Source organism: Amphibalanus amphitrite, unplaced genomic scaffold (assembly GCF_019059575.1).
Source record: "Amphibalanus amphitrite isolate SeventyFive unplaced genomic scaffold, NRLGWU_Aamphi_draft 000069F_arrow, whole genome shotgun sequence".
In the NCBI taxonomy this organism is placed as follows: Eukaryota; Metazoa; Arthropoda; class Thecostraca; order Balanomorpha; family Balanidae; genus Amphibalanus; species Amphibalanus amphitrite.
In genome coordinates this window covers 141,911-160,784 of record NW_024881565.1, presented here as the reverse complement: position 1 = coordinate 160,784, position 18,874 = coordinate 141,911, and the positions used below count along the sequence as shown (strand labels likewise).

Sequence of the window (18,874 nt, the reverse complement as noted above, 5' to 3'; positions counted from 1 at the left end):
ATTGACTTATGACTTTCTAATCGTCCGGTGCTGTTATCGGCTGCTCGGTACCGCGTGTATGTTCCCTCATTCACTCCTGGTCACCCTTCGGTTACCCCTCGCTGGGTCGGGCCAGTCGGCTATTTTTATCCTCTTTCCGGCTAGGCCACCCGCTAAGCTCCCGCCGTGCCGCGCCGTCTGCGAGGGACCTGACCCTTCTGCCGGCAGAGGTTTCTCCAGGTGTCTCCAAGGAGCCATCGTAGCGCTAAGGGTGTGCTCCGCATATACATGCATTGATTTTCGCCCTTACTAGCAGGGCCGCTGGCACGCGTTGGCAGCGCCCCGCGGGCATTTTTCGCTTAGGGTCATTTTGTGGTAAGGAGGATCAGAAAATCGCCCTTCCAACTTTCTCCAGGCCTGGGTGTTTTATCGAGCGCGCCTGAAAACGCACAGTGGACCGGAATCACACTTCGATTGCGTTACTTCGTATAAGGTAATACGATCAAAAGTGCGCTCTTTCCTCAATTAATAAGGACAAGTGCGTTAAAACACACTTATAAAGTTTTAAGTTAAAAGCTTTAAAATGCTAAATTTCAACATTTCTACGCTGATGATAATCGTTAGTTGTTTCAGACTTTGGCATGAAAACGTAGGCATTCAGATCCACCGTGTGACCGGTCACCGTATGCAGTAGTGTGATGGTGTGAGTTGGGGACGGGGAGTCAAGGCCGTGTGGGGAGAAGGTCAGGAGATGCCGGTGTGCCGACGCGGCAATTGGCAGTGATTAGACAGTTGTGCGTGCATGCATTGTTCATCTAGCATATCATTTGCTTGGGCGAATTTATAGGCATGGCGCCTGTTTATCCGTCTAATTCAAAGGAAAGGTGTGAGTACCAACACTGGTCGTACTTTTCATAGTCATAGTCCAGGTCCTGAAATGACTGGCACCTGAAATTTTCAGGATATATCGCAAGAGGCTCATTCCCAGACGTGCCAAATTTTGCGGCGCTACGCGACACCACCTTTTACGCTATTCGCGAAAAAAAAACTTAGGGAGGCTGCATCCCCCCTCCCGCCAGGCGAGGGCTAAGTTGGAGACAGTGATGGGACTAAGATGTTCGTTGGAGCAACTCCAAGCATTTTATCGACCTCTGCGACAGTAGCTTCGGACATGCAAGACTGTAAAGTCGACGCTAGGTTCATACTCGCTCAAATATTTCTTTGAAGTGCGGTGAACTGTGTATGGATTGTAGAGGTCTTTGAAGTGAAAAGCAAACATTGAAATTGGTACATGTTTGTGCTGAGTGTAATCTCTTATTTACAAAAGATCATACGGCATTTGCAGGAACACCTAACTCTATACTACAAGCCAATGTTCTCGTATTAATGATTGATTGTAATCGTGTGACAACTGCAATTATTATAAAAGTGATAATAAAATTAGGTTCGTGTACAGCTACGTTTTGAATACCAGAGTCGAAAAAGGTTTCAAATGAATACATTTCTGCTTGCGCCGTCTACAAAATAGAAGACACATGTTCTCCAGATTAATGAAACGTTTCGTAACTCCTTCATGCACAGAGTTTCAACATAAAAATTACCACACCTCAGTTCGAGCCTCCGAAAATTACAAGTGAAGGATACCAAGTATGCCATCATTATGGAATACACGCCACCAAAACACAACACACATGCTTACCGAGGATATCTACATAGTGCTATTGCACACGAGAAACCAGAGAGCGCCAAAAAACACAACATGGTATCCTCGTTTGAACTCACTAGACCGATTTTATGACGACCATTTTACATCTCAATGAACAGCATCACTGTTGTTATAGCAGCTTTGCTACCTACAGTCAGGCGTGTATTTGAACGACCTACGTAAATGCACCGGCAGAGCCCTGGGCAGGCTGGCGGTGAGTGACCCGCTGGTGTCCAGTTTCCAGAGGATTAACCCTCGCCCATGTAGGGGGGGGGGGGTTGGTGCAACCCCCCCCCCTGAGGTTTTTCGGAAATAGTGTAAAAACGGCGGCGCGCAGCGCCGCCAAATTTTGGGTACCTTATGGGGCAAACCTTGCGCATCGTTTGATAAAAAAAAATTGACCGGGTCATGTCAGGTCACGGAGTTATGACGTCACAAAGGGAACAGCCTCCGGCCGGATTTTCACAAACTGAGTGCCAACGCCCGAGGTTTCCTGCCGGTGGTACGGACATCGGTTGATGGATCGTGATGAAACTTCCCATGCATATTGGGGCAAGTATTGGCTATCATATGGTATAAGAAACTTGACCGGGTCAGGTCAGGTCACGGAGCTGTGACGTCACAAGAGGAACAGCGTCCGGTACTATTTTTGAAAAGCGCCCGAACCACTATTTTGCTAATTCTTGTCACCTCAATGGGAATATGCAGCAATATTAGCTTCTATAGGGAGCAAATGGACCTCCCAAATCCAAAAATACAATCAGATTTCAAAAATTTAAATTTTGATTTTTCGAATTTTTGCCGCCGACTGTGACCTTGCCGACTTCCGGCGCTCCCAACGCGCCATTTTTAGAGCTAGGGAAACGAAATACATACCAAACGATAGAGAATTGATCAAGGAACACGATAATGAAGGTTTCAAGTCGATATCTCCTACCGTTTTGCCGCAATCGCCGCCGAAAGTTGAAAAAAGTCTATTTTTCCGAAAATTTGACCTCTGACCGGTCAAAAGTAGGTCAAATGTTGACCTAGGACCAAAAAATATACCACCAATCGCGAGATCTCGGCGAGAGCAATCCGTTGGTCTTTTCCGCTAAGCTCTACGACGCTCCGTTTTCAAACGCCAAGGGGGGGGTCGCACCAACCCCCCCCCTGCATGGGCGAAGGTGGCAGATCGCCGTTTACGGGCGAGGGTTAACTCGAATCTTTCTATTCTGCACTGTTACATTCAGTATCAAAACACATTTTTTCTCTCTCTACCCTTTGTCTCTTTCTCTTTCTCCCTCTCTTTACCCCTCTCTTTCTCCCTCTCCTTCATTCTCTTCTCATTCCCTCCTTCCCCCCTCTCTCTCTCTCCCTCTCTCCCTCCCTCTCTCCCTCCCTCTCACCATGGTGGCTGCCCGCGGCGCGCCGAAGCTGTTGATGAAGATCTCCACATGAACGTCGGTCGGTACGCCGGCTGGGGACGGACAGAGACAGGTCAGCGGTGCCGAGGTGTTCGACAGGCTGGCACCGTCGCGGCGGGGGCGGGTGACAGCACCTGACACCTAGGACGCCGGCGGTGACCCGGTGTCAGGCAGGGGCGCGGTTGGCGCCGCCCCAGACGGTCCATTACCCCTGACCGTGGACGGGGGCGCTGATCGGGTCGGTGGAGGGGGACACTGCTCTTTGATCTGCCGGCGGCGCCCCGCCAAGATACATGGACCGGTCGGAATGGAGGTCGGATTACGAGGGATCGGCCGGATCCCAACTCCATCACTGGGGGCTCTACTGGGTGCAGACTAGAGATGTCAATCGGATACCAACTTTTTGCTATACCGATACCAAACCGATACCAACTTGGTATTTGGTATTTCAATCCTAATGTGTTTGGTATTTTGTTGGTATCATGAATCCTCACTAATGTATAAGAGGCGAAGAAATCGGTAAAAAGTTGGTATTTCTCTCATATTCCCAAGTTGGTTTGGTTTCGGTATTTCCCCATGATTTTGGTTGGTATTTGGTTTGGTATCGGTATTCCGATTTTCTGTAATTGACATCACTAGTGCAGACACAGCGTTTTGGACGGAGCCCGAGCCGATCGGACGAATGGATGGTCATCTAGAGAAACTGCCTTGTTTGTCTTTAGCCGAATTGAATGCGTGTCTCATCTCTGAGAAATCTTTGCACCATTAAGGTTGGTGAAAGCCTATTCAATCTTAACCACAAACTTCCCGAAAAACACTTGTTTTGAATGCTTTATCAGGAGTTTGCCAGTATGGTGACACATATATCCGGTATACACGGACTGGATCTCCGCCGGCCGGTGGAAGGATTGTATCAGTGGATCTGAGAGCCGTCAGCCGGCGCTGCAGGCCAATATCGGACAGGGTTCGGCAGTGGGCGAGGTCAGCTCAGCAGACAGTTGACACCGAGTTGCCTGACGGAGCGCCAGGCGGCGGCGCCAACCGATACACGGCCGACCCCGCTGCCGTCCGTCAGGGGACAGATCCAGCTCAGGGTGAACTCACTCTCTGACTAACTCATCCCGCTGATGACGTGTGCGGGCTGCACAGAAATAAAGGTGACGATGCAAAGGACATAGACAGGACAGGCCTAGCTACAAAAGTGCGATAAATGGGACATGCAAAGATTTGACAGATATGAGAGCGGTTATCTGGACGACACCATGCGTGTAGTCGCAAAACTTGTCACATGACAAGGGATAGCCTTTAAATGAAAGTTTTTTTTTATAGGACTACTTTATGTGTGCATAACTAATGCACATTAGATATTGTTTTTTATTTTTGCATTTCATTTCAAATCCAAGACCACAATACGTAAGCAGATCCTAACGGAGTTTATCAATCGGTAGAATGCTTACTTTTGTTAAAGGTGGGCCATTGATTCGCATCATAGGCAGTATCCAGTATCTTCTTCTCTATAACATCTAGCGTGAAATACCGCTCAGGGCTGAAAACGAGCAGACATGCAAATAATCAAAATGCAAGGCAGACAACAACAGCTAACGTTCATAAACAACTTTATGAAATTGAAAATCTTGGAAACATTAGAAATAGCTTCAAATATAAGTATTGTCTTGTCATGTTACTGAGTACATAAGTAATACGTATGCTACCGTAAGCATTCAACATGTAGAGACAACCTTCACGAACGCTTCAGAGGACAGTTTATTCAAGAGATTAATGTTAGCGCCAATGCGGGAGTCCAATTAGTTATCGCGCCAAAACGTCAAAGACATGTATCGATAACCAGCCTCGTAAAGATATCAATGCATGCCAAAAGGTATTCACATCCTGGGAGCCTATAGCAGCCAATGGAGAAATAAGACAGACAAAAATGAAATTAAGACATCGTTGGCCGATATCTTTATGGTGGGACCACCCTAAAACTTTGCAAGACAACTGCAGTATGCGACAGAACCATATGGAATTTAGTCGGTGTAGCTAAGAATGCATTTAAGGTCTACGGAATAAATCGTACGCATGTGCACTATGTATAACATGTATGCATGGATGTAAGTACATATGTATGTATATTTACTTTCATGAGCGATCTACACATTGCGCGGCGATTGCTGCTCTGATTCTGAGTCAGGTATTTTGCATGCTGTATCCACTATTTTAAGTTGTGTGCATGTCTAGCAATATCCGTTGCCCGTTTGGTTTCACAGTGATATATGCCAATACTTTTGCAAATTTCCCTTGAAATAAGCTTTGTCCACTGAAAACATCTCTAAAATCTATAAAAAACATTGTCCTCAACCAAATCTTTAAAAGTCGTATGCCACAGAATCAATTACGTTGCAATTCCACGAAGTCATACAATCACTAGGTGTCACTGGTAGCTGGCCGCTTAGGTATTGCAGAGTTTTTGACACATTAAAAACTCATCTTGAAATAAGGCCGTCTTTTTAGCACATTCAGGCAAGGCACGTTGTAAGGACGTGTGTTTATAGCGCATCGGTCAGCGGGGCAGCACACTGAAGAGGCCGCGGGATGATGCGAACCTGGTGGCCCCGGCGCCCCCGGCCTCGCCGTCCGCTGCTGACGCCGCACACAGCAGTCTGCGCTCACCACCGCTGGAACACGAGGTCACAGCGGGAAGGCGTCACAGAGGCGGCCAGAACACAGCCCAGGGCGCTCTTCGACCTCGACATGCCGCGCAACAGAAAAATAACGCAAACAATCGGCCTACTTAATTCGAAACGAAAATCCCAAACAAAAAGAAGCCAAAGCCATTTCAAGCCAAAGTATATTGATACGAGAAAATCATTCGAGGGGGTACCTGAATAACTCCAATGCAAAGAAAGCAAGCTACCTTCAACAGAAGATATTGGCTATCTTCTAAAAGCTCATCATCTATGTTTTGCGACTAAAAAAAAAACATGACCAAGCCTTATGCTGAAATGAGAAATATCAGGCTCCACTAGTGGCACTTGCCAGCTGATATAAAACATATGCAAGTCAGCAAACAGGCAACATTCAAGGTTACACCAAGTTAGGCCCAAAAAGGGCAATGAGAGAAGTGTTCCATCGCATATATGTACCAACTGAGCGTCAGCACACTCGCACACTCCGAATACCCAGACCGCACAGCCCATGGCTTTCGGCGATCAACTGATATTGATTCAAATGGTGTTGGCTCAGCTGATATTGGTTCAGCTGATGTGATTGTCAGTGGTAAGAAATTTACGGCGCAAAAATATCGATCAATGCCATCGTCTTTTCCGGCGCGTCGCCATCCACCACATGGATGGATTGTATGATTTAACTTATTTATCCCTCGAACGAAAATTATTCTGCTTGACTGCAGTTTCAAGTCGAATAGCTTTCAGTAGGTATCTCTAACAGCTCACTCAAAGAGGTTCGTTTAGAGCATGCTCCCCTAATCGCTCGTCTCGGAGTGCGGATCCATTAGGCGGTGCCAGTTCTGCCAGGAGAGGTCCGGTGACCTGCCGGGCCGTCCTCAGGGGGGCAGTGCCCGGTGAGAGGCCCATTGTGACGTCATCGAACGTCTGAAGTGACTGAGGACCGAGCGGCGGTACCGGCCGAATGCGGGTCAGGAGATGGTTACCTCTCGGTGGGTAGCTATGGCAACGGGACGGAGCCCTGCTGATGGTCAAAGAGGTCCCTGCCAGCAGGCTACCGACGGAGACAGATCACCCTGGCTCAAACCCGAACCAAAATGCACTAGGAAGGCTGCAACGCAGGGTATATCGTCGATATGGCTTTTGCAAAAATCAAGGCACAGTACATAGTTATGTACTTGGCGACCGATGACTTTGGCTTGTGTTCCTAAACATGTTGGTCTCCTACGTAAGCAATGCCAATATGCAACGTTTTGATACCGTTATAGGGTATGGCATTTGTGCTTCAAGCAATATCTTCTAAAGTTAAGTAATCAATCTGACGATTGGTTTTAACATAACATAACATGTATTCCATGTAACAGCAGGCCACTTGGGCCCAACGAGGTTACAGGTAGATGAACAAACACTGTATGTAAAACACGGTACAATTACACCATTTCATCGAACACTAGCCCACGCTGTTTATGATACAAGTCTAACTCATTTTTAAAATTACTTAAGGAGGAACTATTGATAACTCTAGGAGGTAAACCGTTCCAAGCTTCTATGACCCTACTGGTAAAAAAGGACTGTCTTAACTTGGTTCTGGAAAATTTCTTTACTAGTTTGCACCCATTTCCTCTCGTGGAATTTGTATTGAGTGTAAACATCTTCCCAAAATCTAACTTATCAATCCCTTTGTATATTTTAAAAAGTTCAATCAAATCCCCTCTTATCCTGCGGTAATGAAGTGAAAACATATTTAAGGAAGCCAGGCGTTCTCTGTAGCTCATTTCACCCAGCCCACGAACCATCTTTGTTGCCCTCCTCTGCACACGCTCCAAAAGTTTTATATCCTTTTTTAGAGACGAGTGGCATGCTTGTGCACAGTATTCAAGATGAGGCCGAACTAATGAACAATAGAGTCTTTTCATTACTTCTTTACTTTTATATGATACATTTTTATTTATAACCCCCAACATTTTTAAAGCCTTTTTTCGAGCTTGCACATAATGGCCACTGAACTTCAGATCATTTGTCACCAAAACACCCAGGTCCTTTTCTTCCCTCACAGTTGCCAACTTAGTTCCATTCAAATAATATGTATCGTTACTTTTTACTCCCAGATGAAGAACTTTGCATTTATCAGCATTAAATTCCATCTGCCATTCCTTGCTCCATTTTAAAAGAGCATCTAAGTCTGCCTGTAGTGCTCTTCTATCGTCATCTGAAGTAATATTTTTAGCTATCTTGATATCATCCGCGAATTTCCATATGTTACTTGTTAAGTCAGAGTCTATAAGATCTACAAAAATAATGAAAAGCAATGGTGCTAAAACAGTTCCCTGAGGCACACCACTCTTGACAGCTTTCCAGTCAGCTTGATGGCCATTTAGAATGACTCGCTGCCTGCGACCTACTAGCCAGGCCCCTATCCATTTGAGAAGAGGACCGTCTAAACCATGACGCTCTAATGTGATCAAGAGTCTTTTGTGTGGAACTTTATCGAATGCCTTGCTGAAGTCTAAATAAACTACTGATACACTGTTACTCCTGTCCAAAAGGTCTGTCGAATATTCAAGGAAATCTAATAAGTTTGTCAAACAGGAGCGTCCACTACAAAAACCATGTTGAGATGGAAGTAAAATCTCGTGTTCCTCAAAATGAGCAACTATTTGACGTTTTATGATTCTTTCTAGCACTTTACACACGACCGAACTTAAACTTACTGGTCTATAATTGCTCACTACAGTTTTGTTTCCACCTTTGAAGATTGGAATGACATTCGCACACTTCCAATCATCAGGAATTTCACCTGATTCTAATGACTCTTTAAAGATAATGTAAAGTGGAACAGATAATTCTCTTGCTCCTTCTTTTAAGACCCTAGTGCTAATATTATCTGGACCACTTGTCTTATTTGCTTTAAGATTACACAAAGCTTTAGTTATGTCATCCTCAGACAGGTAAATAGTTGTAAGTTTAGGGTGTGTTGTCGATTCAGGTACATTTATAGGAAACTGCCTGAGGCACTCAGCAGTAAAAACGCTCGAAAACTGGTCATTGAATATTTTAACCTTGTCGGCATCGTCATGGTAAACCTGATGCTGACTTTCTATTGGTCCAATCCTTGAATCATGTTTATTAAATTTATAAAAACCGAAGAACTTTTTCAAATCACCTCCACACTCATTGGCTAGATTTATCTCTGATGCTCTTTTTGCTTTTCTTATACTCCTTTTAAGTCTCCTTCTGGCTGAAATATAACTAGCCTTATTTTCTTGTGATGGGTTGGTTTTCATTTTGCGAAACGCACCCTTCTTTTCACTGAAATGTTGTCGTACCAGGCTATTAAACCAAATAGGTGTAGCGGACTTCCCTCCACGCTGCTTTTCATAGGAATAAACTGCTTTTGAGCCTCAGTGAGTGTTTTCTTGAAAAACTCCCACATTCCGTGAACATTTCTGCCTTCTAACATAGTTCTCCATTTAATGGTTTGAAAGAATGCCCTGATTCCATCATAATCTCCTCTGGCAAAATTGGGCATGATCGGTAATGTAACCTTTCTTTTCTGTACTTGACCCTGTATGCTGAATCTGATAAGCACATGATCACTATTTCCAATGCTTTCGCCTGAATTCACGTCTCTGATAAGGTTTTCGCCGTTAGTCAAAATTAGGTCAAGTATTTCATTATTTCTAGTTGGCTGGACAACATGCTGTGTCAAAAAAAGCTCTTCAAAATTTTCCCTGAAAAGCCTCGATTCCCAGTTTGCATTTGTACTCATAAGTTTTGGCAAATTAAAATCTCCTATAATGATTGTCCTTTGACTTATTCCGCTCTCTATCTCCTTTATCATAGCTAAATCTGTATCCTTCGATTGATTAGGGGGTCTGTAGAATGCACCTAATCTGATTTTATTTGTTGAAGCATCATCCACGGAAATGTCTATCCAGAGCGCCTCAATATTAGTATTTTTAACAAAACGGTCTATTTCAATAGCCTTAAGATTCCTCTTCACATATATAAGAATTCCGCCTCCTACCTTCGCTGTTCTTTGGTAGGAGAACAGATTATAATTGTCTGCCTCATAATCTTTGATGCGATCCCCCAACAACCCTTCACTAACCCACGATTCGGTCAAAATCACTAAGTCAGGCTTTTCAGAATCCATGTAAAGTTGCAGCTCTCCAAATTTATTTCTTATACTCCTAGCGTTTGTGTACAAACATTTTAGAGACGTGTCAATGGCCTTTGCTTTTTTGTCTTCCTCACCTTTAAACCTCTTTAGTTTCCCTGTTGTACCCTCTTTTCGTAGAGTTCGCTCAAAAGGAGCACGCCCTTTCTATTTAAGTGATAGCCATCTATCGAATACAGTTCTTGTTTGTCCCAGAAATCATCCCAACAGTCGATAAACCCTATGTTGTTCTCCTTGCACAATTTTTTAACCCTTGTATTAATCCCAATGGCTCTAGATGACCACTCTTTTCCAGCACCAAGTTTGGGGAGAATGCTAGTTATTATGCCTTTTCTGCCTGATTTAACCATTTCCGTAATCACCATCCTATAGGTATCAATAAGTTCCTCCGAAAGGGTGCTACCGACGTCGTTAACTCCACCGTGCAAAATAACGACACAGTTTGGTCCACTACCCCGCATTACTTCAGGGAGCCTGTCCGATAAGTCTTTAAGCTTCGCGCCCGGCAGGCACACCCTCATGCGTTTGTCTCGGCTACGTTCACAAAAGGCTCTGTCCATGAATTTAACCCTGGAGTCTCCATAAACCATAACCTCTGGTTCCTCCGTTTCACTTCTACCTTCTCCTTTGGACCTAACATTGGAGACATTCAGATCCTTTCCGGTGCATTCCCGGCCTGGTCTCAAACATTTATCAGTGGTAGCACCTTCAGACCCTACCCATGCTTCACGATCTACTTGGTTGTCAGCAGGCAACGATTCACCTGGTGACTCATCGTTCCCATTTGCGCATTCTGTTACCGTCGACATGTTCTTATGAGCAATTTCTCTACGAATACCCTCTTGTCTCATCCTAATATCCCGTATTTCATTTCTAAGTTGGTCTATACTGAATTGCATGAGCCTAATGGCCTCCATAACGTCCATCAGTGTGACGCCTAAGAACGATGGGCCAGGTAACGAATCGGAGTGAGCATTTTGGACAGTGTGCCCTGTAAAATCCGTTGCAGTATCAGAGGCAACGCGGTCAAACACATCACCTACCCAACCACCACTATAACCCTCTACCCGTTCTACTTGCTCCCTGTCCCCTGAACCAGATCTCAGCAGCTCCCCCTTTGGCTCGCCAATGGTCAGCTCCGGTGCCACTAGTAGGGGCGGTGCCGGTACATTTGCCACGGGCAGGGACGGAACTGGCGACCTCTCTCGCTGCTCTGGTGCCACTGGAAGGGACGTTGTCGGCTCCGATACCCCTGCCAGGGGTGCAGGTGAACTTTCTGGCTGGCCTGGGGTCGGCTCCAGTGCCACAGGCAGCGGCGGTGCAGTTGACTCCTCTAGCCGGCCAGAGGACGGCTCCGATGCCATAGACAGAGGCGATGTCGGCTCCGATACCACTGCCAGGGGAGCAGGTGACCTCTCTCGCTGAGCAAGTGTCGGCTCCGGTGCCACAGGCAGAGGCGGTGCAGGCGGCCCTTTATAAGGTCCGCCAGCACTTTGAGCTGCAACGGGGATCGACTCCAGTATCTTCGAAGAGAGCATTTTAGGTTGTGCGTGATGGCTTAAACACAGCCAGTTATCACTCCGCCTATCTTGGGTGCAAGTTACGTGCGACATATTCTGGCACATACTGGCTGCGCAAAGCAGTACTCCGGCTGTTTTGTTTCCTCTAAGCGTCTTGAATGTTAGCGGCATTTCACATACATTGCACAATTTTGACTCATCTTTAATCAACCTCTGAAGTTTTTGCTTCAAATCCGAGCGGATAATAGGCATCTGGAACCTTGAAGTCAGCTGATCTAGGAAGGGGACTAAGTGTGACGTCGTAAAAATCATGGCTGCTCCCAATCCATCAGGCCCTGTTTGGTTAGATTGAATGAGAACAGTTGAAGTAGTAAAATAGCTTGTCATGGCCACTTTCAAAGTCTCGAACTCAATTTTGGCAAAGAACTTGGTTATCAGCCGAGTACGGTCATGCGATCTTTTTTGATCAGTTACTCTGATTCCTTTGTGTTCAATGAGCTTCCCAAACTCGTTCTTAAATACTTCAAAGAGAGCAGCATTGAGCTTGATGGTAACCTGCATGCCATCGCGACTCGTGATCGAATAGTCGGGTCGATCCAAGCTATCAAATTTCTTTTGAAGTGCCTTGGTCCGATTTAGAAGAAAGTTTTCAGTTACATCATTTTGATCATTCCTCATATTTTGATCATCCCTGGAGCCCATGACTTGTATCGGTCCTGGATTTATCTCAATGTCTCCAGAAAGTATCAGTAGAAGCACGGTCAGGTACAGTTTTGAACTTCTAAATCTTCTGTGGGCATGGGACGATCGCATCCGTGGAGGCATGGGTAACATTCCGACATTTTGTACCAGTCTTGCTTTGAGGGGACTGTACTCTGGATGTTCGGTGCTAACAATGAAACATCTCAGGGTAATCAGTATCAAAACAAATGTTCTCCAAACCGGACCGAACATGATGCTGTATGGATAACGTCCGTTGTCTTATTGCATATTGCACAATGAAAGTTCTCCACTAAAGACGTCACGTTTTGTTGGTAGGAGTTGGCCAAGTGAGTTTGTAGTAGTGAACAAACCATAAAACTTATGAAAATCGTTTAAATTACCTTATTTTGAGTCCCTTTTTTCCTCATTTTCCATTTAAAGTCACATTCTCTTTCCCGGCCTTGCGTTCCTCGAACCTTTCTTGTGCGAACAAGGTATGCCAAAGATAGCAATTACTCCTGAGCAAGAAAAGAAACGTAGAGAAGTAGAGGCCTCTCAACCATTCACAAGGCGTGGATAACGGAATATCACTTTTTGTCGTCACCACCAAAATTGTCAAGCTTGCAATTGTGGCCTATGACACAATGATGATAGCGAATCACAAATTACTTGTCTTCATCCTTCATCACTTCAAAAACACTAAGTAACCGATCAATAAAGACGGAGCTTCTGGAGTTGTACCCGTCAGCTGAGCTATCAGCTGACGGGTACTATCAGCTGACGGGTTTTGTTCAACCTATACCCCAAACTCAAATAGAGGCATAAGCAATCACACACAATCTCTCTCTCTCTCTCTCTCTCTCTCTCTCTCTCTCTCTCTCTCTCTCTCTCTCTCTCTCTCTCTCAGATCCTGCCTAAACCTGACTGCTTCAGTTGTCATGAGGCAGATTGCGATATAACTCAGACTCGAGGCATAGGAATTCAGGGAACTGACAGTAGAGTGAAGCGAAACGACAGGAATGCACTTTCACGGAATGTCAACTTCAGTCTAATGGGAATTGCATGGCTGTCGTCTGTGGCTAACGTAGCAAGAATCGCGCCATCGATTCGGCCGGCCGGCTGTGGTACCGGTGACGAGGCCATGCGGCCCAGGGCGGACCGTTTTGCAGCAGATCCACCATCGCACTGCAGTATACCGTTCACCTCAGTGTTCAGTTAGACAGAGTCCTGCACTCAGCAGCCACTCAAACCGAGTGGGCTGCAGCGGGCAACGGTAACAAGAGCCGTTTTAGCATTACTTAGCGTACTCGGTACACTTTTTAAACATCATGATTGAAGGCTGAAACATGGACAGGCTTAGTCGCAGACTGCCTCGCGGCTGGCCGGTAGACCTCCAGACCAGTACAGTCCAGCACCGAACCACCGCATCGAACCACATGTGGTAGGGGATCTAGAAACCACATTGCAGCCAACATTCTGTCAGAAACGGCCTGCCGACCGTCGGACTGGCGCCCTGCAGCGACCGGAGGGGTCGGCCGGCATACCGAGCCGTTGGCCGTGCTGCAGAATGGTTCGGCACTGCCTCAATATACCCCGCGACACCTCATCGGTCCTTGAACCGGAGCCGGTCGATCGCCCGCGCCGGCCGGTGGGCTGTGAACGAGCTGCCGCTGATGGCCCGTGCACGCTGAATTACACCCCTCCACTGAGGGCCGTCCACGCTGCATATGCCGCCGATGACTGGACATATATTGAATAACATCGATTCACCTCTTATTACATACATATAAACACTGAGCAAACATATTGTGCCGGCTGCCGATTCTGGCAGTGCACCAGCTGCACTGTGCTCTTCGATCGGTCGCGGTCAGCTCTCTGATGGGCGATGGCCACTGTCTGACGGGGTGGCCACATCGCCGCTCTATGAAACAGCGGTCCCTGCTCTGCTCCGGTCGGTGGCCAATGGTCACGCCACGGCCGGGCACGACCACCAAACGGCCCGGTCACGGCCGGGGTCACGGCCAACAACCCCTCGGCCTGGGGCCATCAACCGAGCACCGGCATATAGCGTGATCACTAAATTGCTAATCTCGCACGAATGAAGAGGCACACTGTCTAAAACCGCAGCCCATTAGCTGAAGACTGAAAACGTTTGCTAACAATAAGAAAGTTTATGTATATTCCTTGATCCAGTTTACCTTTATCTGGCTCCGGCTATTCGTAATGGGCCTATGAGTCTCAGCAAGGAGCTGACATTGATCTGCGGGGCGATCTATGTGGAAGACAAAAATGTCGGAATGACCATTAACATTTTAATTTAGTGGTACTTTTGCGCTTTTATTCGAATGGCGCCGGGTGATGGGTGGCGCCAGACGCCAGGTTATGGGTGCAAAGTGTCCAATAATAAATCCAATAATAAACCCAATAACCTCTCCGCTAATGTCTCATAAATTCACGATTCTCTTCTGGATGATGATAAAATAGCACTGCAATAATTCATTGCAACAAATAAAATTGTAGGAGTCAATCGAATGTAAATTACACCCAGGCAGGAAAAACATAGCCAGCCGTGCGGACGCTTTTGCGCTTGCTTATATCTCAGCAACCAATTGACCGATTCCTACACGCGGTAGTTTTTGTAGGGTAGCTTCATTCCTTCTACCAAGTATTGGACTATTCCCGATGCATGTGGGTGACCCCTTATGCACGTGCCACGCGCAAAACGAAGCAGTAGCGGCGGAACACCTTCAATTAAGGGGGTACTGCCGACTTTTGGTCCCATTCTTTCCATGCAACGCCCATAGGGCTAATGTTAAAATGCCAAAATCAAAGGGGGCACGGTGCCCAGGTACGGGGATCCGCAGGCCGCAGTTGCTACTGTACAGCGACCCTGAGTATATTGTCCCAGCACCCTCACAGGGAACAGCGATAAGCTGTCAGAGGGCACGCACAGAAAACCTCAGCTGCTCTTGTACAGGGACCGGCAGTCGATATCAATGTTATCACTTGTTACTGGACAGGACAGACTGTTAGACTTGGGGTTCGTGTACAGCAGCAACTGCGGGTCCCCGTACCCTCCCCGTTCCGCCGCCTATGAAACGAAGAGGTGTCAGTTTTGTAATAGTTGGAATATCTCGGTAACTACTTGGCTGATTGCGCTGAAAGTTGGCATGTAGGTAGGCACCCACTAGGCAATGCACATCCATGTGCCAGAGTTGGGGTGCTGCTGCACGTGCGCACGTGTAGGGGTCGTTTCCAGATCTCGAGAACGGCTGGATCGATGGCGCTCAAATTTGGTACACGGTTAGGGACCAGTTAGTAGGGTACCGTGTACAAGTCAGCTGGGACCCATTTTGCACGTGCGCACGTGCAGTGTGCCGCTTTTAGATCTCGAGAACGGCTGGGCCGATTGTGCTCAAATTGGCAAATCGCTAAAGACCGGTTAGTAGGGTGCCGTGCACAAGTCAGTTGGAGGTACCTCATCGAAATTTCGCACGTGCAAGACTCACTCTCTCGCTCGCTCCGTTGGTCGCCCCAAAGGCGTTTTACTGGTAGGCGTTTTACTCCTATGTTTACGGAGCGAGCGAAGCGAGCGGAGTCTTTCCTTAGATTAAAGGGACCCTCCCACATTCAAAAAAGTTTATGAATTGGCATGAAAGTGATGTCGCTCGGTTCAGAAAGAGCGAAAACGAATATCTACCAAATTTCACCGAAAAATATTCACCGGTTTTCAAGATATTAGACTTTTACTTTTGTTTACTTTTTTGGGATCTCCGCTGTTTCTAGCGACTTTATTTTAGAAGTGCGGCGTTTGCGGCAGATGTTGCGCGCAAATAGCATATACCACCGCGTGCTACAAAACGTTTTAGTCAAACATTTAAAAATCGTTAGATATCAGCGCTGACGTCACACATTCAGAGGGGTATTCCTAAGCATTAGCCCCTCTGAATCAAAATGCTGCAATTTTGAAATTCAATATTTCCGATTTAAGGCATTTCTCGATGTTGTGAGTGCCGAAACCGGTAATTGTGAGCCAGGGACCCCATTTTGGCTATCTCAACTCAAATCTAATGTTAAAGGGACCCTCCCACCTTAACATTAGATTTGAGTTGAGATAGCCAAAATGGGGTCCCTGGCTCACAATTACCGGTTTCGGCACTGACAACATCGAGAAATGCCTTAAATCAGAAATATTGAATTTCAAAATTGCAGCATTTTGATTCAGAGGGGCTAATGCTTAGGAATACCCCTCTGAATGTGTGACGTCAGCGCAGATATCTAACGATTTTTAAATGTTTGACTAAAACGTTTTGTAGCACGCGGTGGTATATGCTATTTGCGCGCAGCATCTGCCGCAAACGCCGCACTTCTAAAATAAAGTCGCTAGAAACAGCGGAGATCCCAAAAAAGTAAACAAAAGTAAAAGTCTAATATCTTGAAAACCGGTGAATATTTTTCGGTGAAATTTGGTAGATATTCGTTTTCGCTCTTTCTGAACCGAGCGACATCACTTTCATGCCAATTCATAAACTTTTTTAAAGGTGGGAGGGTCCCTTTAAGGTGGGAGGGTCCCTTTAACGGAAATTTCTGAGTATGAGCGGCCGGCCGGCCGTGCGGACGCTTTTGCGAGGCTTATATCTCAGCAACCACTTGACCGATTTACATGCGGTAATTTTTGTAGGGTAACTAGCCTTATCCCTTCTACCAAGTATTGGACTATTCCCGATGCATGTGGGCGACCCCTTATGCACGTGCCACGTGCAAAACGAAGAGGTGTCAGTTTTGTAATAGTTGCATTATCTCGGTAACTACTTGGCCGCTTGCGCTGAAAGTTGGCATGTAGGTAGGCACCCACTAGGCACTGCTTATCCATGTGCCAGAGTTGGGGTGCTGCTGCACGTGCGCACGTGCAGGGATCGTTTCCAGATCTCGAGAACGGCTGGACCAATTGCGCTAAAATTTGGTACACGGTTAGGGAGCAGCTAGTATGTAGGGTGCCGTGCACAAGTCAGTTGGGACCCATTTTGCACGTGCACACGTGCAGGGTGCCGCTTCCAGATCTCGAGAACGGCTGGGCCGATTGTGCTCAAATTTGGCACATCGCTAGAGACCGGTTAGTAGGGTGCCGTGCACAAGTCTGCTGGAGGTACCCCCTCAAAATTTTGCACGTGCAAGGCTCACCGTCTCGCTCCCTCTGTTAGTCGCCCAAAAAGGCGTTATATATACTGGTAATGTAAGGTACTTTTATTTTGTTCTATCTCCATTTCCACAAAAGCCATAAGCCAAAAATCAATACAGTGGCCCAACGATTTTTTTTTGCAATTTAGGTCTCACCCTTCCTAAACATTAGGTACCATAAAGTCACACAATTTATTTAGGGGGATATTTTATCGGTATTGGTAATGGACCTTTCCCATTATATAGGTATCGACGACAACGGATTAAGACCAACCAATCGGTACCACACGGCACAATCTTCATTCTTCCTCCACGTTCAACGCTCACAGGAATCAGGTGACTCGAATCAATAACCAAAAATGTGTTTTGTTTCTGAGAATTCATGAGAATCCGGGGTAGTGAGTGCCCACCAGCAACCGAGTATTTCTTGATCGTGGTGACAGTATGCATCGAATATGTACAAAAGCCACCGATTTATAATCGGTTCTCATGACCACAACAAATCCACATCGGCCGTATTGCTTGCTGACCAAAATAAATAGCTGATGCGCACTTGCAGCGTGAGTAAGCATGGTGCTGCATATTCAATGAAACTAAGGTTTCAACCAATGAAACTAAGGCTACTGAAATTCACATCACCTACCTACTATTAAAGACGACAGAGATCGCTGACTCGCAAGAACCATACCGGCGAGTCAGGAATCTCCAGCTCACCCGTTACAAGTTGGCAGAGTCCCTAGCTCACCTGAGACCAGTTAGCAGAGGCCATTGCTCACCTGCCACCAGTTAGCATTAGTCTCTACCTCACCTGACACTAGTCAGCAGAGTCCCTTGTTCACCTGACACACACCGACCCACCCCAGAGTCAGCCGCTCACCTGGGGCCATGACAGAGACCCCTGCTCACCTGACACACACCAGCAGCAGAAACAGCAGACGTCCCGCCTGGCCACACATGCTACCGTTTTGGCTGTGAGCGCGAGTGACGGCCCCTCTTTGGAGGCTAGGCCGCCCCAACCGACGGTCGGCGAATGCCCGTCGGCACCGCCGGCTACTGAGGGCGCCGACCGACGCGTCGGTTCCTTCCCCTCCCGATGGGGGGGGGGAGGGGGTGACCCTACAGTTCCGCCGGGTCTTGGGACAGGAACGTCAGCGAAACTGGAGTTGGTGGTAAGCTAAGTCTGAACTTCCTACTGCGGTTCCCCATTGACTCAAGAATGGCGAGGTCACGCACGTGACCGACCTGACCTCAGGTGGCGTTGATTAAAAGATCCTAGATACACAAGTATTAATTAATAGTTCTGGGTTTTCTAAGTCCTTTGAGATTTATCTCACTCTGAATGATACCCAGCAGGGGCCCGGGAACGATTTTCAAGTTGGGGGGCGAGCCTAAAATATCTGACATGGTGAATATGAAACAGTGGCGTAGCTAGGGTTATAAGGGGACACGTATCCCCCCCCCCATCGGGTTCAAAGGGACCTTCAGGTCGGAGGGGCCCTGCGGCGCCATTTGACCACTGA

The 18,874-nt window shown here is 46.8% G+C and overlaps 1 protein-coding gene across 2 annotated transcripts in view; it reads right to left on the bottom strand.

Annotated features, from left to right (window-relative positions):
* Positions 1-18,384, bottom strand: part of LOC122379020 (glycine receptor subunit alpha-2-like) — a 46,632-nt gene extending 28,248 nt beyond the window's left edge. The window contains exons 1-4 of one of the 2 annotated variants that reach the window (XM_043360865.1): positions 18,261-18,384; positions 5,694-5,765; positions 4,548-4,636; positions 3,073-3,143 (exon numbers count right to left, since the gene is read on the bottom strand). In XM_043360865.1, the coding sequence (XP_043216800.1) occupies positions 3,073-3,143; positions 4,548-4,636; positions 5,694-5,765; positions 18,261-18,310 (282 nt within the window). In that variant the 5' untranslated portion in view covers positions 18,311-18,384. The remainder of the gene's footprint in view (positions 1-3,072; positions 3,144-4,547; positions 4,637-5,693; positions 5,766-18,260) is intronic. The other variant, XM_043360866.1, reaches the window with a different exon arrangement.
* Between the last annotated feature and the right edge of the window lie 490 nt (positions 18,385-18,874).